This window comes from Haliotis asinina, chromosome 7 (genome assembly GCF_037392515.1).
Source record: "Haliotis asinina isolate JCU_RB_2024 chromosome 7, JCU_Hal_asi_v2, whole genome shotgun sequence".
NCBI lineage: Eukaryota > Metazoa > Mollusca > Gastropoda > Lepetellida > Haliotidae > Haliotis > Haliotis asinina.
Window position 1 is genome coordinate 58,356,111 of NC_090286.1, and position 15,816 is coordinate 58,371,926.

The window sequence follows — 15,816 nt, forward strand, 5'->3', positions numbered from 1 at the left end:
AGAAATAAACATCAGGGTTTGGCTTTGTACAAATAACTCCTGACAGTTGAAATGGGAAGAGTATTCATGGATGTGTTCAGTCCATATCATTAAAACTGCCTTAACTGCCTTATGGTGTTCAGTCCTTTCTAATGATGGTAATATTAAAATATTTGGATACAACAAGATGGCGGTAATAACCTGTTCAGATTCCGTTACACTGACAGTTTGATGTGTCAGTATTAAGCAGATGAGTAGCAAAAGTTGTGAGAAAAACACCTTTGACATGGACCATTATGCTTATGGACTAGCAAGTATTTTATTTTATGACAGCCAACAACTATTATTATGATGTCAGGCAGAATCATATGGGCAAAATACATTATATACTTTGTTGCCTAACATTTTCAGAAGGTGAACCAAATTATTAGTGTGAAAATTCCATAAACTACTTTCATCACACTGTCAGGAAAAATTAAATATTCTTGCAGAAGTTGTCTAGAGATTAAGATACATTACCAACCTAATGTTGACACCCTGTGCAAGATCTGTCAAGAGTTTTGATGAAACTTGGCATGTAAGCACAAAAGGACTGACAACCTCCAACAGTTGACTAACCATGAAAAGAACTGCTGATATCTTGTAGATGGTTTTTGCTCAGTTTCATAGCATTAGTGAGTAAATGAATTTAGTTTTATGTTGCTTTCAACACTATTCCAGCAAAATCACCGTGGGGAACACCAGAAATGGGTTTCCCACACTGTATCCAAGTGGGGAATCAAAACTGGGTCTTCAGTGTGATAAGCAGACACTTTGATCACTTGGCCCTTCCACTGCTCCAATTTGATAGAGGATAGGGTATGTGGTTGGAGGAAACTGTGGAGGGTCTCAAGGGGAAAGTTAATAAAAATACAATATTTCTGGAGATGATCATAAATACAATGTATAATGGCATGGGGAAGGTCAACCAAAACTATGACAAGACTAAAGAAATAGAAATGGATCATTGTTTTCAGTACTAGTGCATCCACTCAGTCGCCCCTACAATAAATGATTCGTGGCGATTGACTTTTTAACCACACTTATTAACCCCACTTTTGAACCCAAGGCTTTGAGATCACACTGAAAGCAACTGCTGACCTCACTGGTTAGACATGGGGCAGTTCATGTCAGACATTACACAACTTGGTGTTTATACTATTCACACATACTTAAGATACACAAACACACACCACCTCTTTAATCCAGCCTACCATATCATGTTGCTTGTCTTTCTTGCACAATTGCCTCATAAACATTTTTCAGTGTCTTGCTAATATGTCATCCATGGACTGTCGTCATTTACAAACATACCAGGGTCACCATGTGGCCACTCGACATTATTGTGTGGAAGAAGAATCAATTTAAACCTAACTTATACCTGACTTGGAATTCTGGGCCTGTCAAAAGACCACTAAATGTATATTTAAATCTCTAATGGGCATTCCTTGCCATATCATTGTGGTGAGGGTTCACAAGCATCATGGAAAAGTCTCTTTCTCCAAACAAGGTACACATATTAATATCAGCAGTACACGCTCATATACATGACCCAGAATGTGAAAATTTCAATGCCCAATTACTTGTGGAAATGATGGTCAGACTATGACATGTTGGTTGCGGAATCTTGTCATGGATTAGTGAGTTCTTGACATTGTTGCAAGCAGACAGTGTCATTTACTTGTTTGCATCCCAACTTCCCTGTTGTCCATTTATTAATAAACTTACATTTTTTTGTTTTCCACACATGAAATGGCCTAAATTATGCAAAAGTGTTGAAAAACCAAACACACTCATGATTGAAAATGGGTTAGTATGGACTTAGTCTAGAGACTGATTACTTTATATTGTTTACATCTACTGTGTATTTCTGTCATATTGTAAATATTATTGATGATAGATGCCAAGCAATTCACAATGCATTTTCAGGAAACCTTCAAAAGTCTGGCATTGTCAACAGACAATTACACATGTCTCATGTCCTAGTCCATCGATAATTGGACTGAAGTCACATAAAATCTTCTGTGATATGGTGCCTTCCATCATTTGCAATAAATCGCATGATGTCACATTTTAGAAACAATCCAAATTATTCAAGCATGAATCATTCAAACTCCAGGAGCAGACTGAATACAGTTTTCAGTGAGATCTGAACAAGAATACTGTAACTTATGCTCATCAATTGGTATATTTTTTAATTCAAACTTCTAGTCGCACATCATTAATGGCTAATGTCATTGTTTATTTAATCAGTTACATATATAAGTAATGTCATGCCCTTAAAAAAGAAAATGACGGTCTATACACAGTTTATAAGTCATCTAGTGCAACAGAACTGAAAATCCAACAACACAATCAGATTCTGAAGTAAGAAATTTAAAGCAAACACTGATTTTATCAATATTACAAAGATATATAATAACGGTAGAAAACGACATTAATAAAAACTGAAGTATTATGGACACATACCACTATAAAATTGATGATTTAACATCAAAGCCACTTAGAATAACAAACATGGAGTTATCAGCCTGTTAGACCTTTCTTATTCAGTATTTATTCAAGTTGTTTGAGCTGTGACAACACCCTCAGTACTGGTGAAAACATGTACAAGTGTGGAAAAACATGGGAGAAAGGCTCCATGGCGGGTAGGTGGCACTAAGGTTACACCAAGCAACCTCATTAATTCATAATTCCCCTCCTATTGAATTTTGCAGTCTTTGATTCAGGGCACAGCATGAAACCTAACTCTTCCTAGTGTCCCCAACTCAAGCATATGTAAGTGAAGATCTCAACCTGAGATAGCATGACTATGTCTCCTCCTGTATGTGTGAATACCAACACTGGCTAGTCTGTCGTGCCTCTATTACTGAACCCATACAGGCATCCATTACGACATTCACAAACTAAGCACCATATACTCTCACTTCTAGTAAAACTACTTGCTCGCTCTAATTAAACAACCAGAGAACTTTCCATTCCTACCTGCTTAAATGGAACGTCCAAGAAGAATAGCACTTTTTGTATTAAGAGTTAACAATGATAAGAAGAGGACAGTGAATGAATATGTATGATCTTGATGATTGATACGTTAATGTACCTATTTAGCATGGAGCTCCATCACGGTGTCACAGCACGTTTGATATTTTCCAGTTTCAAATTCAAATTGTTGTTCTGATCAGTCTGTATATCACTTTGACTAAGATGTGAACTCTGTTCAGCTTGTATTTCACATAGTCAAGACTGTCAGGACTTGTAGATAGATGTACCACAAATAAAAATATTAACTTAACACATATGAAGAAATAAACGGCCTTTCAAAATGTGCTTTAGTGTGTAACTCCATACTGTTTCAATAGAGACAAGATAACATCTCCTTGAAATACTTTGCTGCTGGCAAAATGTACATTCTCAGCAATCTGAACCAGTGTTTAAGGGATTCATAAAGAGTAGGACTATGACAAGAAAGTTAATTTCTCTTTGATATTTTCATGAATGACAACATGAATAGAACCAACGCTCACATATGTCTCTTAAATGTTCAACAAAAGTTACACATGGTACATCTAAAAGTGATTACATGGAACCATTGTCTTTTGAAGTCCTGTCATTTGTAATCATGTTGGTGCCAGTACGGCTCTGTCCAGGTCATAAATCTTATAACACCTCAGCAAGTCCCAGTCGATGACGGAGCAAGACACTCTTGTGCAATGACTCATACTATAAGCCCTCTCAAGTTCCGTAGCATCAAGATATCTGACAGGGGGTAAACATGGATAAGCTCACTAGAACAGCACAATGCTGTACAAAACACTAACTATAATACCCATATAACTATTTATTACATATTAAGTAGTTGTTTTACAGGTGGTACGTGTCAGAGCTGTCTTTCTGTCAACTCTACCATGGTATGATGGTGACCCAGGAGCCAAATCTATCCCTGGATGCTGATCCAGTAGTAAAACCAACCACTCTGGCTGATCCAGAACTACAATATATCCCTGTTGAGTGATCCATCTTGCTAAATGTACACTTGTTGTCCAATTCCAGTAGAACTAAGCCCTAACCCACAGGCTGATCCTAGGGCCAACAGGCAACTTAATCACCTTATCCAAAAGTTAATTCATTTCCTACTAGCTGATCCAATAACCAAGCACACCCCTACTGGATAATTCAAGAACTCAACCACCCCCTATTGGTTGATGAAAGAACTAAACCAATGCCTACTCGCTGATCAAGGAACTAAACTGATCCCTACTGACTTATCAAAGAACTAAACCAATGCCTACTCTGAGCTGATCCAAGAACTAAACCAATGCCTACTGGCTGAACAAAGAACTAAACCAACCCTTACTTGCTGATCCAAAAACTAAACCAATGCCTACTTGCTGAACCAAGAACCAAACCAACCCTTACTTGCTGATCCAAGAACTAAACCAATGCCTACTGACTGATCCAAGGACTAAACCAATGTCTACTCATGGCTGATTCAAGAACTAAACCAATGCCTACTGGCTGAACAAAGAGCCAAACCAACCCTTACTTGCAGATCCAAGAACTAAACCAATGCCTACTTGCTGATCCACGAACAAACCAATGCCTACTGGCTGATCCAAGAACTAAACCAATGCCTACTGGCTGATCCAAGAACTATACCAATGCCTACTGGCTGATCCAAGAACATTATACAAGACAATTCTTCTGACGGCTGATCCCTATCAGTGCCACATCTAGGACTAATAGCTAAAGATTACTTCAGGACTGAAATAGAAAAGCTGAGATTACCTCAAGTCCCATTTGTGTCTAGTTGTAAATATCCACAAATCTTTCCATATTGCAAGATAATACATTGGATACAAATATTGGACAATGTATTCGTGTTTGGCATTAAGTCAAGTGAACAATTGAACTTTCATGCTGCACGTATATGCCCCACATTTCAAGGTTCAGTGTGCTGAAGCATTTCAGCAAATATCAGTAGCTGACAGGTTTCCAATATGCTACTATGGACATTTTGAAGAGGTTCTAACAGCACCTTTCAGGACTAAGCAAAGGCTGCCAACTTTTTCTTCCTTTTCAGATTCCTACATGGGCAATGAAGCAATTATTACGAAGTAATCACCCATAAGCACAAATATCTTAATGATTTAAAAGTATCAAAACACTATGTATAGTGGGACAAAACAACACTTAACACAAGTCGAGCATGTCTGCATGACACAACAGAATGGAAAGAAAAAATGCTGGTTGCAGAGTAGCAGGGGCAGGGTATTATGTTCATATAGGGGATGTCTGTTGGGTCCATTCCGTGTGAAATTGTCACTGCGATGTCCAAATGTCACAGGCATTGCTTCATCAAAGTAGTATATGGCAATGATCCCGACCCTAGAAAGATTGCTTCCATGTGGGAAGGCACAGAAATATGTGCATGAAATTTATTGATTTCAGGGGTTCCTGGAAGGCATGTAGAACTTGGATGAACATCTAAACATGAGACGTCTTCATGGATAACAACTTCTTTTACTCTTTAAATGACATTACATAGATAATCTTTGCTTTGAAAGGCATTTTGTAGAAGTTTACTAATAAGTTAATATAAATACATTGATATATTATCGGACGAAAGTTTCAGTGCAAGCGCTTTCACTGCTGTCAGGCAGGACATAGAGGTTTCTACTGTTCTAGGTGGCTTACAGCCATAAATGGATTTCAACCTCTTGCAACCACCTGATCAGTATGTTGTAAAACTTCAAATTCCACTCATGATGCCTCATACCATTCAGCAAGCCTGTCATATCAGCTATTTGCAACTTGTTCAGTAAGAAAGCAAAGAGACAGGTAGGTACATTTAAATGACCTGTCATCTCAAACTGAAAAACAGTAACACCAAGCTCCAATGCATGTACAAAAACACGAATGTCACCACATTTGGGGTTTGACGGAAACCTTTAAAGATCCTTGTGCTGGCCCTCAATGGTGGCATCAATAATAATTTGGGATGGACACTTAAGTGTCACATGCACTTAAGAACTTGCAGTTTTCAGTTAAGAGTAGCTTCCGATTTTAAGGGGGAAGCCATCTTGTTATCGAAATTCCAGTTAGTCATTTGGAGAAATAAATTGGTCGCTGGAATATTTCATACAAAAACAAACTACATGCACAAATCTCTAAGAAAACAGACATTTTACTGACTGGATGTCTTGCATCTAAGTAAAATGTCAATGATTCCAAAGTATTCTCAAATCACAACTGGGAAGATTGCAGAACCTTATTGCCATGGGATCTCAATTGGATGAGCTGGAATCTAGTAGTAGTAAAATTTCTACTGTAACTCTCTTGGATGTATGTGTGTAACTTCATTTTTGGGTGCATCCATGATACATTAAAAATTCTCAAATGACAAAGCAAAACTGGTAAAAAACATAGTTTACTAGTAGAGGTCTGAGGATACAGAAAATTCATGATATGATATGTACAGTGATATCTTGAAACGATACGATTCGATTCGATCGACATCGAGATATGCTATCTTTAGATATTTTCTTTACAGCTGTATATTTTTTTATTTGAAGTCACAGTGTAAATTTTGACATCACCGTCATTATTTCTAGTGGAAATTAACAATTTTAAGGTCAACAATACATATGACAATACGAAAAAAGTATCGACATGTTTTTCATCCGATAAAGTATCACGATTATCGATACTACGATATATATCATCACAGCTCTTATCTACCAGTAAGTGAGAAACTTGACCAAGAAAATGTGACTTACCTTCTTCTTCTGTTGTTGTTGCTGATCTTTCTGACTGTGGTTCTTGACGTGTTTGCGGAGCGAGCTGGGGTCAGTGTACCGCTTGTTGCATGCTGGGTACTGACACGCATATGGTTTCTGAAAATAACATTATTGTATACAATGAATGAGATAATTGAACATCTGCAGAAACAATTATTTTTAAACATCAATGGAGAGGACTTGCTCTACATTAACATATTGTCATACATTTTAGGCCTAACAGGAATTGTTGCTCGTTCTACTCAGTTAGTCCATGTATGAACAAAACAGTATCAACAGGTGTTCTGTATGAAAAAATACCAATTGTGCCAATCTTTTGGATGGAAAGTCAAGGAAGTTAAAATATATGATATTCATTTCCATAAATTGTTTAAGAGCTTACAGCCAAACAGTCAATCAGACAGTACATGTCTTCATCCCACAGCTGAAATAGAGCAGTGAGACAAAGACTACCAGACCATTGGACAGTCAGATAATTTGTTGCCATATCTTGGTGCATTATAAGAATCTACTTGAACGTGACAATGGTTTCCAGTTGAAACATGTTTTTGTCATGACAGTGACTCAGCAGGTGACCAATCATGCAGTGCGGTTGAAAATATCCACAGGGAATATTTTTGAAGAAACACACAAATACTGGAAATAATTCATGCTCTGATTTCTCACTTCTAGCATCAAGAAAATGAAAAAAAAAACCCCACAATCCAGTGAAAAATTGTACAAGTTAAGAATTTCTATTGCATGACTTACATGCATGCTTGTTGTATTCTTCTATTTGGATGATAATTACAGCTTTCTGACTTAGCTTTTTTAGAGTATTGGTGAGACATCCTGCAGGCACTAGTCAACGTCATCATAAAACATAACATTTATCTACATGCTTCTCTAAAAGCTGTTCAGCCAGGTCAGTTCATATTAAGGGGGTAGCCTAGTGGTTAAAACATATGCTTGTCATGATGAAGACCGGGATTTAATTTCCCACACTGTCCCAATATATGAGTCCCATGTCAGGAAGCACAGGCTGTGATTTTGCTGGAGTGAGTGAGCGAGTTTAGTTTTACGCCACACTCAGCAATATTCCAACTATATGGTGGCGGTCTGTAAATAATCAAGTCTGGACCAGACAATACAGTGATCAACAACATGAGCATCGATCTGCGCAACTGGGAACCGATGACATGTGTCAACCAAGTCAGCAAGCCTCACCACCCGATCCCGTTAGTCACCTCTTATGGCAAGCATAGTTGGATTTTATGGCAAGCATGGGTTGCTGAAGGCTTATTCTACCCCGGGACCTTCACGGATGATTTTGCTGGAATATTGCTGCAGGTGACAAATTATTATTCCCTCATTCAGTAAGCATAAGCAAAAAAAACAAAACTGTTCTCACATCTATATCCGTTCTAACATCAATTTCCAAAGTAAAAAATGTTTTACACATAAAGAATGTTTCAGGGATACCTCATGTGTTGATACCTCTCTCAGTTGAACTACATCCAATTTCAAAATGTCATTACAAACTCTGAACTTGTCTTGCAATAAAGAACATTTCTTTATGCTAAAGTAAAATATAATGTCAATACAAACATTGTGTTTAAAATAACGTCTACTTCTTCAAAGCAATGAGGTGCTTGGAATTACCAATGAACAGAATATACACCTATCTACTTATGTATTTCAGCTAGCATTGAATTATAGTCATCAATTACCACTAGCACGACCTTGTTCCCTGAACTGAATCTGTAAGCTGACTCCCAATGAAAACACTGATTTATGTGTTTACAATCTTTCGGCTACATACTCTGTTGAACAAATCTATTAGACATGTATGAATAACTATTTCAGACCCAAAAAAACATACACAAGAAACTACACGTTCAAACACTTTGTAGTCTGGAAACCTTCACTGAAAACACATGGCAGTTTGCGTCATAGCATGAGTGTCTGAGAGATTTATTGCTGTGTTCTCACATCAAAACCTGTCGGAGTTTAAGTTGAAAACACGAAACATGTTCAAGCCTAGCTAACCAATGTGATGGGATGTGATTTTGTGACTGATCCCATTCAAAGCCTACTCACTGAAGCATAGTATCTGTGTTTAACCTCTGACCATTGGGCACACCTTCACAAGTTATACACAGCAATTGCTCTCCGACTTTGTAGTGTTCATTAAAAAGACACATACTCTGAAGATCGCAATCACTGGTTATCACCTCATATCGCTCAGACCAATCCTGTGTTATAAGAAGTGTCTATCATGTCTCTGCCTCTCTCCCAATGTTCTGTTTGTCTATCTGTGACTAAACATGCTAACAACACTGAACAAAAGGGATACTATACATTACAGTAACAAGAGTCATCAGAAGATGACATATCCCCCCGGCCCCCACATATTTGAAAGGACAAATCATCTGACAGTTACTTATTGTGTTTTCAGACGATGTCTGAATTGTTTCCATGGAATTCATGAAAAATATAAATGCCATATATCTGTAATCAGAAAAAGTCACCATTCAAGATCTGTCTCATATATCTGCCAAGATCTTTTGAAAGATATGTAATGGTTTTCGAGTTGTGCCCCGGAAACAAAGTCCGCAACGTGTTCATGGAACCGAGAAAATAATAAATCAATTCTAAATACCAAAAGGCACCACTTTGGGGTCTGTCAAACATATCTACCAAGTTTTACTGACAGATATTACAAAGTTTTTGAGTTCTGCTCTGGAAACGAAACAGTCTGAAACGTTTCCATCGTAACCCAGAAAATAATAAATCACAAAAAGCTGTAAGTAGCAAAAGGCACTACTTTAGGGTCTGATATCTACCAAGTTTTTCAAAAATATATTGAGCGTTTTTTGAGTTCTGCTCCGGAAACGAAGCCCATCCCTCCATTTTGAGTTTCCACAGAAACTGAGAAAATAATAACTCACAAAAACCTGTAAATAGCAAAAGGCATATGTGTGGGTTCTGCCACACATATCTAGCTAGTTTTGCAGGAAAAAATTGAACGGTTTTTGAGTTATGCTCTGGAAACAAAGTCCACCCCACCATTAGACTAACACCAAAATGTTCCAAGGAAAAACAAACAAAAAAAAAAAATGCCAAAACTCTGTAAATAGCAAAAGGCACAACCAAAGGTTGAGATTATTATATCTATCAAGTTTGGTCTAAAAATATTGAACGGTTTCTGAGTAATGCTCTGGAAATAAAATGATTACGGACTGACGGATGGACAGACGAGGCATCGACTATATCCCTGCATTACATGCCTGGGGGATAAAAAAGGGCTAGACCCATTTTACTTCTTGTTTTATGGATTTCTGGCCTTAGAAAACCTAAAGGCAGAAGGGAAGGGAAAAAAACAAAAAAACAACAACAAAGTAAAATATATAGCCAACAAAAACATTAGGATTTTATTTTTTTGTGGGGAAAATCACTTTTGTTTTTTTGTGGATTCTGGAAAAATTATGACTGGAGATCCATAAAACAAGCTATAAAACTAGTATGTCCTAAAAGGGATATTATGTATTACTCAACACTGGTGGACAGAAAACCACATCTGACTTAATATGGGTTTTTTGGTCTTAAGACGATGTAGGGAGTATACCTGTGATACACCACTGAACACATTCCTATCAAACTGGATGGCAATCAAAGTCAGATTTGTTAATCACATATCTAACCATTTCAATACACAGTATTTGTTCTGTTAAGTCAAATTATATTACACTGTGTGGGATTTATTGTGTCATTATTGATTCTACACAGCAGGACATTTACGCAGTTAGTGTAGCACCAAGGCCACGGTATTCACTGAGGCTGGAACAGAGAATGCAGGGGACGATAACACGAACCATGAAATATGGTCTTCTCTGAGGTTCATGTTCTCTAAGATCTAATAATAAGACCATTGTATTTCTGTACAAGTTGACGCTGTTGTGATCGACAATTAATGAATCAACAGAAACAGCACTAGAAAAGATGTTTCTTCAGGCAGGCTTGGAGAAATAAGGTGTTTTAGCTGATTTCAGAGTATGAAAAAATGAGTTTGTGTCTATAACAAATATAACAAAATCTCAAATAAGAAATTTACCAAATGTGCACCATTTTACATAATAACTAGGCAAACAAAGAGGAAACAGCCTAATTATAATAGAGTCAGTCTTCAAATGACTTCAAAATATAATAACTCGAAGACCTTTGCAAAAATAATTATGCGTTTGTCACAATTAGCTTGACATGTGTGACATTCTACACAAAGTCTTGTATGACATAAATACAGCTTCTGGATCCCCTTTAGCTTTCAGTCATAACACCTTATACAGACCTAACCATGTTCTGCTGACAAGCACAGCATGTAATGTGAGCTAAGGGGGGGTTCTCAAGAATTCAAAACCATGTTGCCTTGTAAACCATATGGGGATAAATTTTTATAATTTCTAAAATTTGGATGTTTTAAGAGAAAGCTCGATTACAGTGTAGGAGACTCTCATTCCACTCTCATGTTATTGTCCAGGGAAACAAGTATCCTTGTTGGAGCTTTGTGGCAGTATCTGACAAATAAAACTGGCTGTTTGATTGGTTCCTGTCATTTACAGACAATCTTGACTACTGGCAGTTTGCCGACACAAGCAAAGCTCTGTCAGTATGAACAACACAGCAGTAATTTCATGCAACTGACATTTCTACTGAAATGTATGGACACAGATTTTGAATATTTTGATGGGCCAGTGGAAGGCGGACTGTCCCCTTCATAAATCAGGAAGTCAGAAAACCAAACAACAAGTGAAGGAGTGAGCCTGCCATTTCGAGCCTTAGTGTCACGATCACTTAAAAGATGTTGTGCTCTAACACATGAATATTTTATTTTAAGTTTCTATTTTGCTTTCTGAATTTTTACGGTCCTTGTGAAGCTGCATCTGTTCAGTCATATCACAAAAAACACAGCTTCAATTTAAGACATGTACCCACACCAGCTGCCAATATCAACTTTTGATTAGTTCTAGATACATCCCGAAACTTATTCAGGTACAGGTCTTTGCCAGTACTTACCGTGTCAAGATGTGTACGCTGATGTTTGGCGCGGTCAGAGGAGTTGCTGAAGGCTTTGGTACAGCCAGAGTGTTGACAGAGGTATGGACGTTCCCCTGTGTGTGACCTCAGATGTATCTTCAAGTTCTCAAGGCGAGAGAACGCCTTGTTACAGCCCTCAAACTGAAAAGTAGAAAACAGTCGATCAGAAGTTCAAAATATGGAAAAATCATTTTAAGCATCAACTCTGTGAAAGTAGATTCTTAAGTTTTGACAGCTACTTACACATATGCCACAGGAGACCTGTTTCTGAATCTCCTCTGGTTATCATTCACTGAATACTGCCATCTACACCTTGTTAATGGGATCAGTGGTGGGACCCAGACATATAATAAGTTCCCAGTATTTCATAGTTATGCACAGTGAACGGTTACTTTGTTATAACATTGCTGGAATATTGATGAAATCTGTATAAAAAAACGTCATGTCAAAAACAAACTTGCACCATTGCCACTGCATCTTCAGGGAATGTTTTGAACAATACTAAACACTAACAATACAAAACTACTGCCTATTTTACGACCTATGAGACTTGAATTTTTAGAAAGAAAACTATTGTGGAAACATCTTTCATTATGTCTGTTCACCCATTAAAAGAAGTGCTCACAGTAATACACATGGCAGCGTACTGACTCGACAGTAATGGACATACACATGGCAGCGTACTGACTCGACAGTAATGGACATACGCATGGCAGCGTACTGACTCGACAGTAATGGACATACACATGGCAGCGTACTGACTCGACAGTAATGGACATACACATGGCAGCGTACTGACTCGACAGTAATGGACATACACATGGCAGCGTACTGACTCGACAGTAATGGACATACGCATGGCAGCGTACTGACTCGACAGTAATGGACATACACATGGCAGCGTACTGACTCGACAGTAATGGACATACACATGGCAGCGTACTGACTCGACAGTAATGGACATACACATGGCAGCGTACTGACTCGACAGTAATGGACATACGCATGGCAGCGTACTGACTCGACAGTAATGGACATACACATGGCAGCGTACTGACTCGACAGTAATGGACATACACATGGCAGCGTACTGACTCGACAGTAATGGACATACACATGGCAGCGTACTGACTCGACAGTAATGGACATACGCATGGCAGCGTACTGACTCGACAGTAATGGACATACGCATGGCAGCGTACTGACTCGACAGTAATGGACATACACATGGCAGCGTACTGACTCGACAGTAATGGACATACACATGGCAGCGTACTGACTCGACAGTAATGGACATACACATGGCAGCGTACTGACTCGACAGTAATGGACATACGCATGGCAGCGTACTGACTCGACAGTAATGGACATACACATGGCAGCGTACTGACTCGACAGTAATGGACATACACATGGCAGCGTACTGACTCGACAGTAATGGACATACACATGGCAGCGTACTGACTCGACAGTAATGGACATACACATGGCAGCGTACTGACTCGACAGTAATGGACATACACATGGCAGCGTACTGACTCGACAGTAATGGACATACACATGGCAGCGTACTGACTCGACAGTAATGGACATACGCATGGCAGCGTACTGACTCGACAGTAATGGACATACACATGGCAGCGTACTGACTCGACAGTAATGGACATACACATGGCAGCGTACTGACTCGACAGTAATGGACATACGCATGGCAGCGTACTGACTCGACAGTAATGGACATACGCATGGCAGCGTACTGACTCGACAGTAATGGACATACACATGGCAGCGTACTGACTCGACAGTAATGGACATACACATGGCAGCGTACTGACTCGACAGTAATGGACATACGCATGGCAGCGTACTGACTCGACAGTAATGGACATACGCATGGCAGCGTACTGACTCGACAGTAATAGACATACGCATGGCAGCGTACTGACTCGACAGTAATGGACATACGCATGGCAGCGTACTGACTCGACAGTAATGGACATACGCATGGCAGCGTACTGACTCGACAGTAATGGACATACGCATGGCAGCGTACTGACTCGACAGTAATGGACATACGCATGGCAGCGTACTGACTCGACAGTAATGGACATACGCATGGCAGCGTACTGACTCGACAGTAATGGACATACGCATGGCAGCGTACTGACTCGACAGTAATGGACATACACATGGCAGCGTACTGACTCGACAGTAATGGACATACGCATGGCAGCGTAATGACTCTTAAGGAAGAACATTCAATATGCAGAGTCTGTTTGCAGTGAAAACATACCGATGAATTGCACTTTAAAGAAAAATATAAACCATACAAAGTAACATTAGGATTGCGAATCATCACACTGTTTTCTTGCAAACTGAACATTTAAGTTTCAGAATGTTATTCTACTTAGGATAAAAGTTCTTTAACAAACAATCATAGATTCAAATCATTATTATTGGTTTGTATTAAAAGTAAGTGCTTCAGTTTAAACAGTGAAAGAAACGCATGTACGGTACATGATAAGCATTAACTTAAACCAACCCTACTTGTTACCAGTGTTTCATTTAATGTGCATAACCCCTTATAACACAAACAAATAAAGTGTTTTGAAAATATGATTGTTTGTTAAACAATTTTTACCCAATTTGAATAAAATTCTGAGATTTAAATGTTTAAAGGTAAAATTGTGCATTTTCACAATGTTAAATTAACTTCATTAGATTTAGTTTTTTGTTTAAAGTGAAATTTTTCTGTTCATTTTCACTGCAAACAGACTATAGTCAAAATCCAACATTGATGTCGGAAGCATGGTCATGTAATGATCATGGCAGACGTATTATTCATGTTGCCATGGTTGATTTTCTCTAACACTTACAGCTCTTTAACACAAGGCAGTTTCTCAGCAGGTATCGAAATGTAACCCACTGCAGTCAGTGGCTGATTGCTAAACACCCTGACCTGAGCACAACAAAATCTGTGATTTAGAAAGAACAGGCCTAATGTCACCTAATTCCAAGTCACATAAACAACATGATTCATATGTAGAGCTTTGAACAAGAAAGGGTCAAATGAATGGCACATTTTCACTCTCAAACAAAACTTCTGTAAACACTGGCTTTCTTGACACAGCATATGAGCTAAAATGATTCAAATTCATGTTTAAATTTTTGAAAACATTAATTGCTTTACAGTATCTTAATCACCATTACACAGATCAATAAGACCTGACTATCGGTAAAGCAAAGTAATGATGACTGGGTAATGACCTAGTACGAGACAAATCAATGAATTTAAATAACCATTGCTGTCAACGTATTTGCCTATGACAAACAATAAACTACACAACTGTTCCGAGCAGACATGAAGCAGCAGCAGACCTATCGGTCACTGCCAAAACCTGGACTTATTTTTCTCTGGGAAAACAACCCAGGAATACCCACTTATGAAAGAAACAAGACATAACACGCTGTAAGAGGCCGTCGGTTTTTAGATGTCACAATAATGTTCTACATCTTTAAAGACCTTTGAAAGACTACATAGACAAACAACCTACACATAAGTATGAACTGGTGACACCTATTGTGCTTCTCAGTCCCATGAATATTTTGTACAGTTTTCTTATGGGCAGCTCACCTGGAAATACAATATACCTTATTTGAACAGGTGCAATTAAAGTACCGTACTTGCCCATGTTTTCCTGTCCTCGTCTTATGGGTAAACATAAACATTCTTAGAAAACCTCACCATCCAGTGAGATAATGGAATTGCATACCTATGTAAACTAAGGATGGTATTGTTCCGGGAACTTTCCTCATAACCAAAACATGTATCATTAGATATTTGTTTTAGACTAGTAGCTCATTCACCTACATTTTCACTGCCCTTGGTGGACATTCAACCTCATGAGCAATTTCATTGTGAAAATCA

At 38.4% G+C, this 15,816-nt stretch overlaps 1 protein-coding gene across 1 annotated transcript in view; it reads right to left on the minus strand.

The window, feature by feature from the left end:
• LOC137291379 (zinc finger protein GLIS3-like) overlaps positions 1 to 15,816 on the minus strand; it is a 68,253-nt gene that overhangs the window by 19,298 nt on the left and 33,139 nt on the right. Inside the window, exons 4-5 of the mRNA XM_067822699.1 lie at positions 11,868 to 12,029; positions 6,795 to 6,911 (exon numbers count right to left, since the gene is read on the minus strand). Of these exons, the coding sequence (XP_067678800.1) occupies positions 6,795 to 6,911; positions 11,868 to 12,029 (279 nt within the window). The remainder of the gene's footprint in view (positions 1 to 6,794; positions 6,912 to 11,867; positions 12,030 to 15,816) is intronic.